We start from the raw sequence: 18,632 nt of genomic DNA on the forward strand, positions 1-18,632 counted from the left end.
TTGCCTCATAACTGGAAAAAAGGGGTTGGTCCCACAGTGTCAGGCTGGCAGGGTGAGCTCTGATTGAGCCAGTGCCCTGATATTAAACATAAAAATAGAACCTCCCCATGAAGCCCCCTCCTCCGCACTGCCCCCTGACAGTGCCCTCATATCAACATGAATGGATTATGTAACAGAAGGTGGAATTATCGGGTGAAGAGGCCTGATAATCAGATGTTAATGTTTTCCAATGGGTTCCCGACACTGAACGTCAGGATTCCCATTTTCTGCTTCTGCTGATGATCCCACCCACTGAAAATGGGGATGGAAAATCCCCCCCCCCCCCCCCCCCCCACCCAGTCTAAATTTGCAACAATGATGTTCCATGCTGCAATAGCAGGGTTAAGCCACTGAAGTAGCACATCATTTTGTCGTGCTACATTCCACTTGTTCAGTCAATGTTCTCAGCTGTGAAATAACTTGATGGAAAATTTCACTTTTTTTTCAACAGATTGACAAATATCTCTATGCAGCACGCCTCTCAGATGAAGCGTTGCTTGATGTGATGGCGCGGTTCAGGACTGAGATGGAGAAAGGACTAGGAAGGGACACTAATCCAACAGCAACACTCAAAATGTTGCCCACCTTTGTACGATCAACTCCTGATGGAACAGGTGAGATATTTTTTCTATTGGACACAGTGTGCCAGCAGGTTCTGTCAGTGTGCCAGTGCTGTGCTCATTTTACCAAACCTCCCTGTTAGAAAGGTCGACAATGAATTGAGGCCATTCAGGACAGTTCTATTGTGGTTACAGTTTCAAGGAGAACACCCTGAGTAATGTAATTTCCCCACTAGATATGGCACAACACTTTTATGTGGCCTAATATTTAATCAATGAATCAAATTTATTTATAAATAAGAAATCGAAAGTGGCAAAAGATCAACACAGCAGATTTTATTATTGCAACTAAATCTATGACTCCTTAGCTCATAAAATAGTATGATTTGGATATATTTCTATACGGGTGTAAGTTCAGCTGTCAGTTTGCAAATCAACCTGATTTTTATTTCCATGATGGAAGTTAAAATTGGGAGAAGTATTTAACAAACATAATTTTAGCAGCCACAGAGTGGATGCAGAGTCTGTGTGATGAATGTGCCCCTAGGGTTAGCTGTATAAATCCAGGATTCTGCAACTGCAACAGTGAAAAAAGCAATGAATGTCCAAATAGGGATGGTGTGTGACACATGGGCCGGGATTCTCCGAGCCTCCACAGCAAAATGGTGCTTGGCACGGTGGCGGAGAATGGGGCCTCAGACCCGCGATCGGGACCGACGCCGGGACTCCGGCTACCGGAGAATTGGCGCCAGTCACGTGTGCGTGGTCGACGCGGCGCCAGTTGGGTGCCGTTGAAAGAGGCCCCGCGGCGATATTCTGAGGTCGACCGGCCAAGTTCCCACCGGCCTGGTTCACATATTTTTGTGAGGGCCACGAAGAATCCAGCACGAGTTTTAAGGATACAAAGTAATAACATTCATTTACAATAACATATATATATAACAGCAGCAGCAACTTCCCTTGCTGCACACTTTTTCCTGCTGGTTCCTAAACTGGCCAGCTTTATTTATACTTGGAGTTTACTAATGGTTTCTGCGCCCCCCCTCATTGGGGAAGCTCATACTCCCACAGGATTGTGGGATTGTCATTAGTCCCCAGCCAATGGTAAGTAGGCAGGTTATAACATCCCTCCCCCCCAAAGTCCAAGGAATCCACCGAAGACCCTGGCGAAGGAGGGCGTCGGACTCGTTTTGCCGCAGGCCAGACACCATTTGCACACGGCGCTGGATCAGGCGGTGTGTAACGAGACCGAGACCGGCGCTTCCGTGATGAACGGCGCAACGGTTGTACATCCACGGCCCGTGGACCCGAGGATTCCCCCTCTGATGCGTCCTGTGTCTCCATCTCGGAGTCAGAGTCTGCTGCCTCCGTCATGTCAGCGTCTCTATCCCCATTCGGTTCTGTAACGACCTGCGCAGGCTTCGCGTGAGGCACCAGTGGAAGATTGTGAGGACTACCTTCCCTTGTCTCTGGTCTCTGCGGCTGTAGAAATGAGCTCCGGGGACAGGGAATCTTTTGAGGGGATAGTCTTCTGGACCGAACGTGGTCTCCATGTTTGCGCTGGAGACGGCCCTGGGCTTGCACCTGGTAAGATATAGGGCCCATTTGGCGAAAGATTACACCAGGAACCCACTGGGCACCACCAGCAAAATTCCGAACGAACACTGGGTCACCGGGCGCAAACTGCCGAATCGGCTGATGCCGAGAAAATCCCTGTCCCTGCCGTTCTTGTGTGCAGCGTACATTTGCGCCAATGTCCGGGAAAACCATACTAAGGCGGGTGCGAAGTCTCCGGCCCATTAGGAGTTCTGCGGGAGCTACCCCAGTCACCGCATGGGGGGTGGTCCTATACGTAAATAAAATGCGAGCCAGTCTCGTGTCCATTGATCCGGAAGACTGCTTCTTTAGGCCTCTTTTGAATGTCTGCACTCTGCCAACCCATTTGAAGCCGGGTGGTAAGGGGCAGTGCGGATATGGCGTATGCCGTTCATCTTCGTGAACCTCGCAAACTCCTCACTCATAAATGGAGTGCCGTTATCCGTGACCAGCACCTCGGGGACGCCATGTGTACTAAACGACAAACGCATCTTTTCAATTGTTGCGCAGGACGTTGTCCCCTGCATCTTATGCACCTCTAGCCATTTAGACTGGGCATCAATTAATAGAAGGAACATGGATCCTTGAAAAGGGCCTGCGAAGTCTGCAATCAAGCGTGCCCAAGGCCGCCCTGGCCATTCCCAGTGATGTAGGGGTGCGGCCGGCAGAAGCTTCTGATGCTCCTGGCAAATGGAGCAGTTTTGGGCCACCTTCTCAATGTCGGTGTCGAGGTCTGGCCACCAGACATAACTCCGAGCCAACATTTTCATTTTGGTCACACCTGGTTGCCCACTGTTAGTATCAGCTCCTGGCCTTTTTCCGGGACAATCACACACGTCCCCCATAAGAGGATGCCGTCTTCCACGCTGAATTCTGACAGCTTGGAGGAAAATGCCCGCAACTCGCCTGGGAGCTGTCTATGCTGCCCACCATACAGGACTATGTGCCGAACCTTTGACAGGACAGGCTCTGTCTGGGTCCACTCACGCATCTGTGATGCCGTGACAGGCAAGGTGTCCATAAAATTTAGGGTTGCAACCACCTCACCGGTCGTGGGGGTCGACATGGGGCCGGTCGATAAAGGCAATCGGCTCAGTGCGTCGGCATTTGCTATCTGTGTACCTGGTTTGTGCTCCAGAGAATACTCGTATGCAGCAAGCAACAAAGCCCAGCGCTGGATCCGTGCGGAAGCAATGGGTGGTATTGGCTTATCCTCTCTGAAAAGTCCCAGCAGAGGCTTATGATCAGTCACGATAGTGAAATGGCGGCCATACACGTACTGGTGGAAGCGTTTCACCGCAAAAACCACTGCCAGGCCCTCCTCGATCTGCGCGTACTCTTTCTCCGCTGCAGTCAATGTGCGGGAGGCAAAAGCTATCGGTCGCTCGGCCCCGTTCTCCATCTTGTGGGACAGGACGGCCCCAATACCATACGGGGATGCATCACATGTGACGAGCAAAGGCTTTCCCGGATCATAGTGGGTTAGTAACCCAGACGACGACAATTGTTGCTTTACCCGCCGGAAAGCGGTTTCTTGCGGCTGACCCCAAACCCAGGTGTGATTTTTCTTTAGCAGAAGGTGCAAAGGGCCCAGCGTAGTTGCCAGATTGGGGAGGAAATTCCCGTAATCGTTTACGAGACCGAGAAAAGAACAAAGATGCGAAGTGTCAGTCGGGGCGGGGGCCTGTTGAATTGCACGCACCTTCTCTGCGACGGGGTGCAAACCTTCGCGGTCCACCCAATAACCCAGGTAGACTACTTCCTTTGCCTGAAATACGCACTTTGTGCGACGTAAACGGACTCCAGCCTCCGAAAAGCATCTAAGGACAGCCTCCAGATTTTCCAAAAGTTCCTGCTCCGACGTCCCTGTAATCAAAACGTCAACTAGGTAGACAGCCACACGTGGTAAACCTCTCAAAATGCCCTCCGTAACACGTTGAAAAATTGCGCAGGCAGAGGATACTCCAAAAGGCAACCGTGTATATTCATACAGGCCCCGGTGTGTATTAATCGTTACATACGGTCGGGAGGCAGGGTCCAGCTCCAACTGCAGGTAGGCGTGACTCATATCTAATTTTATGAACGAGAGTCCACCTGCAAGCTTCGCGTAGAGATCCTCTATGCGAGGCATTGGATATCGGTCGAGTCGGGAAGCCGTATTCACTGTAAGTTTATAGTCGGCACACAAGCGAACTGTGGCATCTGGCTTCATTACAGGTACAATTGGTGCTGCCCAGTCAGCAAAACGGACGGGCCTGATAATACCCAAACTCTCCAAACGAGTGAGCTCCCCTTCTACCTTCTACAAAGATGCGAAGTGTCAGTCGGGGCGGGGGCCTGTTGAATTGCACGCACCTTCTCTGCGACGGGGTGCAAACCTTCGCGGTCCACCCGATACGGTCCACCCGATACGCAAGGCGTAAGGCACCGGGCGCGCCCGGAAATAGCGCGGTGTGGCTCCTGGTTCCACTTGGATACGGGTAACGGCCCCTTTTATTTTCCCCAAACCAGGCTGGAATACATCTGGGTATCGTCCTAGCACCTCAGTCAACCCTTCAGAAACTGTTTGGGGGATGTGCTGCCATTGCAACCGCAAATGGCGCAACCAGTCCTGACCCAACAGGCTGGGCCCATGGCCGCGTACCACGATAAGTGGGAAATGCCCCTCCTGGCGTCCATAAACAACAGGGGTCATTGTAGTTCCTGCAATGTCCAGTGGTTACCCCGTGTAGGTGGCCAACCGGGCCTGTGAGTTGGTTAATGTAAGGGTCTGTATATCCTGCTTGATGCAGTCGAATGTCCTTTGGGCAATCACGGAGACCGCTGCGCCAGTGTCTCAAGCGGGTGGCCATTGACCCGTACTGTCACCTTAATGGGGGCCACACGGGGAGCTGCCACACAATGCATCTGCAGGCAGTCGTCCTCCGTCTCCACATCCTCAGGAGTAGTCGCCGCAGGTTCATCCACATGGAAATTTGGCTGGTCCCAGTTCCGGCCCCTGGGCTGTTCCCAGTTTCGGTCGGAACGACGGCGCCTCTGGCGCCCCCAGGACTGCTGTCCGCGACTGGGTCGGCGCCTACAAGTCTGACACGGACATGGCTCCTCATCCATTGGTTCTGGAGAAGGCTCCCTTCGGGGAGGAATGTCCGACGGCCACTGGCGCCGGTCCGGACGTTGCCTCGCCCAAGGTACCGCAGGAGTGCGGGGGGACGTTTTCGGACGGAAGGGGTTGCGCCCCAAGGCATGCACTTCCATTCCCTGTAGCTCCTGCACTCCTCGTTCTGCACTCTCTCGGGTCAATACTATTTGAATGGCCTGTTGAAAAGTCAATGTTGGCTCAGCTAACAACTTTCTCTGGGTGGCCGCATTGTTAATACCGCAAACCAAACGGTCGCGTAACATTTCTGACAAGGTCTCACCATAGTCATAGTACTCCGCAATCCTGCGTAGCCTGGATAGAAAATCGGCAAGGGATTCTCCAGGGGTCCTCTCAGCGGTATTAAACCGGTAACGCAGGACTATCGTGGACGGGGTTGGGTTAAAATATTGCCCCACTATATTCACAAGTTCATCAAATGTTTTGGTGTCCGGCGCAGCTGGGTACGTAAGGCTCCTAATCACCCCAAACGTACGCGGGCCGCAGGCGGTGAGCAATATGACCACCTGGCGCTCGTTTTCGGTGATATTGTTTGCCCGGAAATAGTAACGCATCCGTTGTGTGTACTGGTTCCAGCTTTCCAGCGCAGCATCAAAAACATCCAAACGTCCGTACAGAGGCATGGTATAATAGAAAACAACTTCCAACCTGTATCCAACAAAACTCCAGGGAGGTGGCTTCAGCAGTGTAGACAGCTATTCACTTTAACCTTCGTCGCCAGTTTTGTGAGGGCCACGAAGAATCCAGCAAGAGTTTTAAGGATACAAAGTAATAACATTTATTTACAATAACATATATACACATAACAGCGACACCCTCACTTGCTGCTTACTCCTTCCTGCTGTTTCCAAACTGGCCAGCTTTATTTATACTTGGAGTTTACTAATGGTTTCTCCGCCCCCCTCATTGGGGAAGCTCATACTCCCACAGGATAGTGGGATTGTCATTAGTTCCCAGCCAATGGTAAGTAGGCAGGTTATAACACATATGGTTCCACCCGGCGGAGGCTCGTCGTCGCGGCTGCGGTGCCCGTCCTGGTGGGGGCGGCAGGGATCAGTCTCCGCGGGAGGGACCTCCACGACGGCCAGGCCCACGATCGGGAGCCACCGGTTGGTGGGCGGGCGCGATTTGGGGGGTGGGGGCTACCTTCTTCTGCGCCGGCCCTCGGTGTGGCTCCGCCATGTTGCGCGGTGCTTGTGCGGAAATGGCCACTGCCCACATGCACAGACCCGCGGCCGGCCGCTGCGCGCATGCGAGGACCCGCGGTGAGCAGTGCAGGGCTGCGTACGGCAGCTGGAGCAGCGTGGAGCACTCGGGCGCCGTGCTGGCTCCTGTGGGCTACAGAATCGCTGGGCCAAAAGGTCCGTTGACGCCGGCATGAAACACTCCAAGTGCTGGTTATTCGATCACACAACCTATCTGAGTCTTGTAGATGGTGAAGAGGCTTTGAGAAGTCAGGAGGTGAGAAACTCAGGACAAGATAAATAGTTCCAGCTGTGGGCTGGCTGAGGCAGTTTCAGAGGAGCTATGAATAGAATTAAACACTGGAATCATCAGCTGATCTTACAACAGAGAGAAGATTCAAAGAAGCAGCATGCAAGTTCGCAAGGAAAAGCAATAGGCTTGAAGATTGGGAACAATTTAAATATGAAAGTAAGCTAGTGGGGAACATAAACAATGACTGTAAAAGTCTCTATAGAAATGTAAACAGAAAAAGGGTGATAAAACAAATGTAGGTCCCTTACAGTCAGAAACGGGGGAATTCGTAATGGAACATACAGTGCAGAAGGGGGCCATTCGGCCCATCGAGTCTGCACCGACCCACTTAAGCCCTTACTTCCATCCTATTCCCGTAACCCAATAACCCCTCCTAACCTTTTTTGGACACTAAGGGCAATTTAGCATGGCCAATCCACCTAACCTGCACGTCTTTGGACTTTGGGAGGAAACCGGAGCACCCGGAGAAAACCCACACAGACACTGGGAACAAATAAATGGCTGAGGAACTAAATTTGTACTTTGCTTCTGTCTTCACAAAGGAAGACTTGAATAATGTACCGGGAGTTCTGAGAAACACAAGTTTTAGTGACGAACTGAAGGCAATTAGTATTAGTCGAGAAATGGTTTTAGGGCAATTAATGGGATTGAAGGTGAATAAATCTCCAGTCCCTGATATTCTTCACCCCAGAGTACTTAAGGAAGTGGCCCTAAAAATGGTAGATCCATTGGTGGTTATTTTCCAAAGTTCTTTGGATTCTGGAATGGTTCCTACAGATAATGTAAACCCACTATTAAAAAATGGAGGTAGAGAGAAAACCGGAAACGATAGACCAGTTAGCGTAATGTCGGTAGTAGGGAAGTTACTCGAGTCCATTATCAATGATTTCATAGCACAGCATTTGGAAAGCAGTGGTATAATCAGACAAAGTCAGCATGGATTTACGAAAGGGAAATCATACTTGAGAAACCTACTGGAAGATGTAACTGGGGAGACCTGGTGGATGTGATTTATTTAAACTTTCAGAAGGCTTTCGACAAGGTCTCATAGCAGATTACTATGTAAAGCTAAAGCGCATGTGATTACAGGTAGTGCTTTGCGATGGATAGAAAGCTGGTTAGACAGGAAGCAAAAAGTTGGAATAAATGGGTCTTTTCTGATTGGCAGACAGTGATTCGTGGGGATCTGTTCTAGGACCCCTACTGTTCACATGATATATTAATGATTTGGATGAGGGAACTAAATGCAGCATTTCCAAATTTGCAGATGATATAAAATTGGGTGAGAGGGTGAACTATGAGGAGGACGCAAATATGCTTCAGCGGGATTTGGGCAGGCTGAGTGAGTGGGCAGATGCAGTATAACGTGGATAAGTGTGAGGTTATCCACTTTGGTAGCAAAAATAGGAAGGCAGATTATTATTTGAATGGGTGTAAATTGAGAGAGGTGGATACTCAGCGAGATCTTGGTGCAGCAGGCAGAAAGGAAGGCAAATGTTATGTTGGCCATCATAGTGAGAGGATTTGAGTATAGGAATAGAGATGTTTTACTGCAATTGTATCGGGCAATGGTCAGGCTACACCTAGAGTATGGTGTGCAGTTTTGGTGTCCTTATCTGAGGAAGGATGTTATTGCTATGGAGGGAGTGCAGCAAGATTTTACCAGGTTAATTCTTGGGATGGAGGGACTGTCATATGGGAGAGACTAAATCAGTTAGGATTATAATAATTAAACTTTAGAAGAGTGAAGGGAGATCTCATAAGAAACTTGTAAATTCTAACAGGATTAGACAGGGTAGATTCAGAAAGAATGTTCCCGATGGTGGGTGAATCCAGAACAAGGAGAGATAGTTTGAGCATAAATTTCTTCACCCAGTAGTTGAGGCCAAAACATTGTGTAATTTCAAGAATGAATTAGATTTGGCCCCTGGGGCTAAAGGGATCAAGGGGTATGGAGGGAAGGTGGCATCAGTGCATTGAACCTGATGGTCAGCCATGATCATAATGAATGACAGAGCAGGCTCGAAGAGCCGAATGGCTTCCTCCTGCTTCTATTTTCTAAGTATGTTTCTGCACTGCACAAAGACTGAAGGCAGCTTTCTCAACTTAATACCCAGTAGGAACTAATACAAATTCTCATTACATTCCAAATATACCAGTGTTGGAGAAAGTACGAGATTGGCTGGTGTAACAAAGGGAATGGTCAAACTGATGCTTGGTATTTTGCTGAGATTAACATAACTGAAGCATTTGTGGAATTTAGATCGAAGTGTCAGTGCTTGCTGTGTAGCCCAGAATTGGTACAGCCTCCTTCATGACACACGGTGAGAGAATTGACCTAAATTCCGGACATGGGTTTGTAACCTGATGCAAAACATTGTATCTAGTTGTGAGGCAGAAGTGCTGCAAGAGGAGCGTATTGACAAAATCTTGTTTCCCGCATTTGTGGGTGATTCCAATTTCACCTTTTGCAGATTGGCAATTTGATTGTAATTTTGTTACAAGTACACAACCTAGGTGCGAGCCTTGGCTGGGTGGTAGCACTTTTGCCATCTAGGTTGTGGGTTCAAATTCCAGTGGAGAGACTTTAGCACATAATTTAGATGGGCATTCAGAGGGGCTGTGAAGCGTCAAACACATTGTTGTAATGTTGTAACTGCCCTCTGACATGGCCGAGCAAGCCAACTCAGTTCACGGGCAGTTAAGGATGGGCAGTAAATGCTAGCACTGTTCAAGAAAAGATAAATTATTCTCAATTCTGTCCTCACTCAATATCAGGATAGATACATTTGTTATCAGGAATAGAAATAAGTGGATAATACAAGCACAGGAGCCAGAGTGAAGGTTGATGTCAGTCTCTGCTCCCCAAAACAAGGCCAACTGAAAGCCTATTGGATCATCCCATATGCCATCAGTGTTAAGGTCAATTAATTCATTATGTTCGCTGTCACTGTAATATTAACAGAGCCATTGGCCACCGTCTTGCTTCTTCTCTGTGTTTTTGAAGCCTCCCTTAGTCCATGTCTCAGTGTTATCCACCTCTGCAATTTTTCTTCTTGCTCTTCTGTTCTTACTCTTAATTTTTCTTTCATTGAAACATAGAAAATAGTCTGGTAAACATTCTCTGCACAACCACCAGAGCAAGAGCATATTTCCTCGGATAAAAAGACCAAAACTGCAGACAATATTCCAGGTGTGGCCTAAATCAAGGCTGCTGCACTCGAATCCTGTCACTATGAACATAAGAACTAGGAGCTGAGCCCCTCGAGCCTGCTCCGCCATTCAATGAGATCATGGCTGATCTTTTGTGGACTCAGCTCCACTTTCTGGCCCGAACACCATAACCCTTAATCCTTTTACTCTTCAAAAAACTATCTATCTCTATCTTAAAAACATTTAATGAAGGAGCCTCAACTGCTTCACTGGGCAAGGAATTCCATAGATTCACAACCCTTTGAGTGAAGAAGTTCCTTCTAAGCTCAGTCCTAAATCTACTTCCCCTTATTTTGAGGATATGCCCCCTAGTTCTGCTTTCACCCACCAGTGGAAACAACCTGCCCGCATCTATCCTATCTATTCCCTTCATAATTTTATATGTTTCTATAAAATCCCCCCTCATCCTTCTAAATTCCAATGAGTACAGTCCCTGTCTACTCAACCTCTCCTCGTAATCCAACCCCTTCAGCTCTGGGATTAACCTAGTGAATTTCCTCTGCACACGCTCCAGCGCCAGTACGTCCTTTCTCAGGTAAGGAGACCAAAACTGAACACAATACTCCAGGTGTGGCCTCACTAACACCTTATACAATTGCAGCATAACCTCCCTAGTCTTAAACTCCATCCCTCTAGCAATGAAGGACAAAATTCCATTTGCCTTCTTAATCACCCGTTGCACCTGAAAACCAACTTTTTGCGACTCATGCACTAGCACACCCAGGTCTCTCTGCACAGCAGCATGTTTTAATATTTTATCATTTAAATCTCTTTTGCTGTTATTCCTACCAAAATGGATGATGTATTGGGTGCTCTGGATCCGTGGAACACATACAGGCCACCAACACTTAAAATAGGACAACACTATTTTAATAAGCTAGAAACTGTTGAACATACTTTCACTGTGGGTTAACACGATGTTAGATTAAACTAAAGACCTATGCCTGTCTTAACCAGTCTATGCACTCAGCACATGGTGAAGATCTGTGCTGTAAGCTGTAAGCTCGGTCCTTCTGAGAGGCTGCATCCCGCATGAGCGGGAACTCTGATGCCCTCTGTCTTTATAGTGAGTGTGCTCTAACTGGTGATTGGCTGCGTTGTGTGCGTTGATTGGTCTTGCTGTGTGTCCATCAGTGTGTGTGTCTGCACCATGATATACTGGTGTATATTATGACATCCCCCCCTTTTATAAAAAAAAAATGTATGTGTGTGGCAATAAATAATGTGTGGTGAGAATGTTCCGAACTACGTGTGGGGTGCGAAGACATATTTTCAGGACTACGTACATGAGAACTAAGCTATTTACATGGGAAGGTGCCTGCTGCAGAGAAGCAGTATGCAACAAGAGTAACGAGATCAACACTATATACAAACGATCAAACAAAGTTTTGACGAGCGTCAAAGTCAGGGGGAGGCAGAGAGACAGGGAGCTCTGCATAGGACAGGGTCATCAGAAGGGCGAGGCGACACCGGAGGATCACGTGGCGAGCGTGGAATGAGACGAAGGGCGCGTCGATTGCGGCGCAGAAGAGAGCCATCCAGTAGATGAACCAGGAACGAGCGGAGGCCACCTGCCGAAGGACAACAGCGGCTGCAGACCAGCCACCATCCGGAAGATGGATGCGGACGTTGTCATCTGGAGCCAGAGCAGGGAGATCAGCTGCACGGGAGTCATGAGCCGCCTTGTGCTGTGCACGAGACAGCTGCATCCGGCGAAGGACCGGAACGTGGTCGAGGTCTGGGACATGGATAGATCGACTCATGAGTAATTGGGCTGGCGACAGGCCAGTGGACAGTAAGGTGGAGCGATAGGCCAGCAAGGCAAGGTAGAAATCAGACCCAGCATCGGCAGCCTTGCATAGGAGCCGTTTGACGATATGCACTCCTTTCTCTGCTTTGCCGTTGGATTGGGGGTGCAGGGGACTGGACGTCACATGGGCAAAATTGTACCGCCTGGCAAAGTTGGACCATTCTTGGCTGGCGAAGCAGGGGCCATTGTCCGACATAACCGTGAGCGGGATGCCGTGTCGAGCAAAGGTTTCTTTACGTGCATGAATGACTGCAGACGAGGTGACGTCATGCAGCTGTATCACCTCCGGGTAATTAGAAAAGTAGTCCACGATCAGGACATAGTCTCTACCGAGCGCGTGGAACAGGTCGATGCCCACCTTGGTCCATGGTGACGTGACCAACTCATGGGGCTGCAGGGTCTCACGTGGTTGGGCCGGCTGGAAGTGCTGACCAGTGAGGCAGTTGAGCACTGTGTTGGTTATGTCCTCATTAATGCCGGGCCAGTACACTGCCTCTCGGGCCCGTTGGCGACACTTTTCCACGCCAAGGTGGCCCTCGTGTAGTTGTTCCAGGACAAGCTGGCGCATGCTATGCGGGATGACAATGCGGTCCAGTTTTAGAAGAACCCCGTCTACTACCGCCAGATCATCTCTGACGTTATAGAACTGCGGGTATTGGCGCTTGAGCCACCCGTCCGTTAGGTAGCGCATGACATGCTGTAGCAAGGGGTCAGCCGCCGTCTCGCGGCGAGTTTGGACGAGGCGTTCATCCGAGGCAGGTAGATTGGAGGCTGCGAATGCCACATGGGCGTCAACATAGAACATAGAACAATACAGCGCAGTACAGGCCCTTCGGCCCACGATGTTGCACCGAAACAAAAGCCATCTAACCTACACTATGCCATTATCATCCATATGTTTATCCAATAAACTTTTAAATGCCCTCAATGTTGGCACCTGGCAGACAAATCCCGCTGGGTAATATGGAGTGTTGACTGCCCTGGAGAGAGCATCAGCAATGATGAGGTCCTTGCCTGAGGTGTATACCAGCTGGAAGTCGTATCGCCAGAGCTTGAGAAGAATACGCTGGAGGCGAGGCGTCATGTCGTTCAAGTCTTTCTGTATTATATTGACCAGCGGGCGATGGTCGGTCTCGACGGTGAATTGAGGAAGTCCGTAGACATAATCGTGAAACTTAACCACACTGGTCAGAAGGCCCAGGCACTCCTTTTCTATCTGCGCGTAGCGCTGCTCCGTGGGGGTCATCGCACGTGACGCATATGCAACAGGGGCCCATGATGAGGCCTCATCACGTTGAAGGAGCACTGCCCCAATGCCGAATTGACTGGCATCGGTCAAAATTTTGGTCTCCATTGCTGGATCAAAGAAGGCTAAGACCGGGGCTGTGGTCAGTTTTGCCTCGAGTTCCCTCCATTCGTGCTCGTGGGCACGGAGCCATTGGAAGTCTGTCGTCTTCCTGACTAGGTGCCTGAGAGCCGTGGTATGAGAGGCGAGGTTAGGGATGAATTTCCCTAAAAAATCGACCATGCCTAGAAATCGGAGGACCGCATTCTTGTCCTCTGGCGTTTTCATAGCTGTGATGGCAGCTACCTTGTCCACATCCGGCTGCACACCCAATTGGGAGATGTGGTCCCCGAGGAACTTAAGTTCTGCCTGACCAAAAGAGCATTTGGCCCTGTTGAGGCGTAGGCCATGCTTATGTATACGTCTGAATACGTGCTGGAGGCGACTAACATGCTCCTGCGGGCAGGTGGACCAAATGATTATGTTATTGACATAGACGCGAACACCTTCAATACCTTCCATCATTTGTTCCATAATCCTATGGAACACTTCTGATGCAGAGATGACCCCAAATGGCATCATGTTGTAACAATATCTTCCAAAGGGGGTGTTGGGGCAGCACGGTAGCCTTGTGGATAGCACAATTGCTTCACAGCTCCAGGGTCCCAGGTTCGATTCCAGCTTGGGTCACTGTCTGTGCGGAGTCTGCACATCCTCCCCGTGTGTGTGTGGGTTTCCTCCGGGTGCTCCGGTTTCCTCCCACAGTCCAAAGATGTGCAGGTTAGGTGGATTGGCCATGATAAATTGCCCTTAGTGTCCAAAATTGCCCTTAGTGTTGGGTGGGGTTGCTGGGTTATGGAGATAGGGTGGAGGTGTTGACCTTGGGTAGGGTGCTCTTTCCAAGAGCCGGTGCAGACTCGATGGGCCGAATGGCCTCCTTCTGCACTGTAAATTCTATGATAATCTATGATAAATGTGCAGAGTTTCCTGCTGGATTTGGCAAAATCCTTTTGAGGTATCGAGTTTGGTAAAGAGCTTGGCGTAAGCCATCTCACATGTGAGCTCTTCGCGCTTGGGAATTGGATAGTGCTCTCTCATAATATTGCGATTTAAATCCTTGGGATCGATGCAAATTCTCAATTTGCCGGAAGGCTTTTTTCCACATACCATGGAACTGACCCAATCGGTCGGTTCCGTGACTTTGGAAATCACTCTTTGGTTCTGGAGGTCCTGCAGCTGCTGCTTGAGACGGTCCTTAAGGACCCTGCGAGGTGCGTGCACCACAGGCGTGGCATTCGGTTTTAATAAAATTTTGTAGGTGTACGGGAGCGTGCCCATGCCCTCGAAGACGTTGTGGTACTGGTTGATAATGGCGTAGAGCTGCGCCCTGAAGTCAGTGGCCAGAAAGGCAGACGCATCAGCAGGAGAGAGAGAGTGAACTCTCTGAACTAGGTTGAACAGCTTGCATGCCTGCGCGCCAAGCAGGGAGGCTTTCGAGGAGCCCACAATTTCAAAGGGAAGGATGGTTTTGCGTGACCTAATGCGTCACCTCAAGTTGGCATGAGCCGCTGACAGCAAAGGCATTGCCATTATAATCTAATAGCTGGCAGGCTGATGGCAGGATGGCTGGTTTGACACTAAGGCTTTGGAGGTCAGACCGCGCAATGAGATTGGCGGAGGCACCGGTGTCCAGGCGGAATCGTATTTGGGACCGGTTGACCGTAAGGGTGGCACACCACTCATCGTCTGGATCGATGCTGTATACCGATCGAGGCTGATTTTTTGCTTCGGGGACACCCTGTTTTTTGTAATGATACCGACTCGAAAAGGCGCCTTCGGGTCCTTGGTGTCAATATCGGGTAGCAGGTCTGAATCGGGCTCGGTGACCGTGGGTTGAATGGCCCAGACATTCCTGCGAGGCTGGCTGGAGCGGAGAGTTGGCAGGCTGAGCTGATCTGCATAAAGCAGCATAGTGGCCAAGTTTGCCACATCACGGGCATCGTCGGGATTTGGCAGAACATTGCCGCTTTAAGTGGGCGGAGCCACAGTTGCTGCACGTTGTAGCGTCTGGTTGTACGTGGTGCGCGCCTGTGCAGTACATTCGTCGACGTCGCCGTCCCCTCATTCAGTGCGCACAAGCGCGGGAGTCCGCGAAAAGCGCGTGAAATGGCCGCCCTCATGCAGGCTGAGGCCCTGGAGTTGCTCGATTGCTTGGACCCGTTCTGCCTTGTGGGGACCTTGCCACGCCCTTTCAGCCGCTTGGATGTGGGAATACCGACTAGTGGCGTGTTCATGTAGCACGCAGGTCTTGATAGCAATCGCTAGGGTGAGCTGCTTTACCTTGAGGAGCTGCTGGTGTAGGGGGTCCGACTGAACACCGAAAACGATCTGGTCGCGTATCATGGAGTCGGAGGTGGGCCCGTAATTACAGGACTGCGCAAGGATGCGGAGGTGGGTGAGAAAGGACTGGAAAGGTTCACCCTGCAAACGCTGTTGGAATACATAGTGCTCAAAACTTTCATTCACCTCGATGTCGCAGTGACTGTCAAACTTAAGGAGGACCGTCTTGAATTTTGATTTATCTTCACCATCAGCAAAGGTGAGAGAATTGAAAATGTGGATGGCATGGTCCCCGGCTGTGGATAGGAAGAGAGCGATCTTCCTGGTGTCTGAGGCAGCTTCGCGGTCTGTGGCTTCAAGGTAGAGCTGGAAGCGATGTTTGAATATCTTCCAGTTGGCCCCTCGGTTACCGGTGATGCGGAGCAGCGGCGGCGGGCGGACGCTGTCCATTTTGACTGTATGCTGGTGGAAGGCCGATCACTTGCAGGTAGGTCTAAGACGTTCTAACACATCCCTCAACTACTGGTACCATGATGTTGTTGGGTGCTCTGGATCCGTGGAACACATACAGGCCACCAACACTTAAAATAGTACAACACTATTTTATTAAGCTAGAAACTGTTGAACATAACTTTCACTGTGGGTTAACACGATGTTAGATTAAACTAAAGACCTATGCCTGTCCGAACCAGTCTATGCACTCAGCACATGGTGAAGATCTGTGCTGAAAGCTGTAAGCTCTGTCCTTCTGAGAGGCTGCATCCCGAATGAGTGGGAACTCTGATGCCCTCTGTCTTTATAGTGAGTGTGCTCTGGTGACTGGCTGCGGTGTTGTGTGTGTTGATTGGTCTTGCTGTGTGTCCATCAGTGTGTGTGTCTGCACTATGATATACTGGTGTATATTATGACAATGGATTACCTCACATTTGTCAACATTGTATTCCATCTGCCAGACCCTAGCCCATTCACTTAACCTATCCAAATCCCTCTGCAGACTTCAGGTATCCTCTGCACTTTTTGCTTTACCGCTCATCTTAATGTCATCTGCAAAAGTGGACACATTGCCCTTGGTCCCAACTCCAAATCATCTGTGTAAATTGTGAACAATTGTGGGCCCAACACTGATCCCTGAGGGACACCACTAGCTACTGATTGCCAACCAGAGAAACACCCATTAATCCCCACTCTTTGCTTTCTATTAATTAACCAATCCTCTATCCATGCTACTACTTTCCCCTTAATGCCATGCATCTTTATCTTGTGCAGCAACCTTTTGTGTGGCACCTTGTCAAAGGCGTTCTGGAAATCCAGATATACCACATCCATTGGCTCCCCGTTATCTACCGCACTGTTAATGTCCTCAAAAAATTCCACTAAAATAGTTAGGCACGACCTGCCCTTTATGAACCCATGCTTGCGTCTGCCCAATGGGACAATTTCCATCCAGATGCCTCTTCCTTGATGATAGATTCCAGCATCTTCCCTTCTACCGAAGTTAAGTTCACTGGCCTATAATTACCCGCTTTCTGCCTACCTCCTTTTTTAAACAGTGGTGTCACGTTTGCCAATTTTCAATCCGCCGGGACCACCCCAGAGTCTAGTGAATTTTGGTAAATTATCACCAGTGCATTTGCAATTTCCCTAGCCGTCTCTTTTAGCACTCTGGGATGCATTCCATCAGGGCCAGGAGACTTGTCTACCTTTAGCCCCATTAGCTTGCCCATCACTACCTCCTGAGTGATAACAATCATCTCAAGGTCCTCACTTGTCATAGCCTCATTTCTATCAGTCACTGGCATGTTATTTGCATCTTCCACTGTGAAGACCGACCCAAAAAAACCTGTTCAGTTCCTTAGCCATTTCCTCATCTCCCATTATTAAATCTCCCTTCTCATCCTCTAAAGGACCAATATTTACCTTAGCCACTCTTTTTGTTTTATATACTTGTAGAAACTTTTACTATCTGTTTTTATATTCTGAGCCAGTTTACTCTCATAATCTATCTTACACTTCTTTATAGCTTTTTTAGTCACTTTCTGTTGCCCCCTGAAGATTTCCCAGTCCTCTAGTCTCTCACTAATCTTTGCCACTTTGTATGCTGTTTCCTTCAATTTGATACTCTCCCTTATTTCCTTAGATACCCACGGTCGATTTTCCCTCTTTCTATCGTCCTTCCTTTTTGTTGGTATAAACCTTTGCTGAGCACTGTGAAGAATTGCTTGGAAGGTTCTCCACTGTTCCTCAGCTGTTTCACCATAAAGTCTTTGCTCCCAGTCTACCTTAGCTAGCTCTTCTCTCATCCCATTGTAATTTCCCTTGTTTAAACACTGTTTGATTTTGCCTCTCACCCTCCATCTGTATTTTAAATTCCACCACATTGTGATCGCCCCTTCCGAGGGGATCCCTAACTATGAGATCATTAACCAATCCTGTCTCATTACACAGGGCCAGATCTAGGACTGCTTGTTCCCTCGTGGGTTACATACTGTTCCATTACATACTGAAACTATCGCGGATACATTCTATAAACTCCTCCTCAAGGTTTCCTTGACCGAACTGGTTAAACCAATCGACATGTAGATTAAAATCCCCCACGATAACTGCTATACCATTTCTACATGCATCCGTTATTTCTTTGTTTATTGCCTGCCCCACCATAATGTTACTATTTTGTGGCCTATAGACTACTCCTATCAGTGACTTTTTCGGCTTACGATTCCTGATTTTCACCCAAATGGATTCAACCTTATCCTCCATAGCACCGATGTCATCCCTTACTATTGCCCGGATGTCATCCTTAAATAACAGAGCTACACCACCTCCCTTACCATCCATTCTGTCCTTCCGAATAGTTTGATACCCTCAGATATTTAATTCCAAGTCGTGACCATCCTTAACCATGTTTCAGTAATGGCCACTAACTCATAGTCATTCACGATGATTTGCGCCATCAACTCATTTACCTTATTCCGAATACTACGAGCATTCAGGTAAAGTACACTTTTATGTTGGCTTTTATACCTCTGTTTTGAATCTTAACACCTCGATCAGTAACCTCTCCGAAGTTATATTTCCTCTTAACTTTTCTCCTAATTTTCCTTGTCCTAGAACCCATATCTTCATGTAACAACCTGC

At 49.0% G+C, this 18,632-nt stretch overlaps 1 protein-coding gene across 1 annotated transcript in view; it reads left to right on the forward strand.

The window, feature by feature from the left end:
• Positions 1-18,632, forward strand: part of hk1 (hexokinase 1) — a 328,092-nt gene that overhangs the window by 15,839 nt on the left and 293,621 nt on the right. Inside the window, exon 2 of the mRNA XM_072478763.1 lies at positions 491-653. Within this exon, the coding sequence (XP_072334864.1) occupies positions 491-653 (163 nt within the window). The remainder of the gene's footprint in view (positions 1-490; positions 654-18,632) is intronic.

This window comes from Scyliorhinus torazame, chromosome 16 (assembly GCF_047496885.1).
Source record: "Scyliorhinus torazame isolate Kashiwa2021f chromosome 16, sScyTor2.1, whole genome shotgun sequence".
In the NCBI taxonomy this organism is placed as follows: Eukaryota; Metazoa; Chordata; class Chondrichthyes; order Carcharhiniformes; family Scyliorhinidae; genus Scyliorhinus; species Scyliorhinus torazame.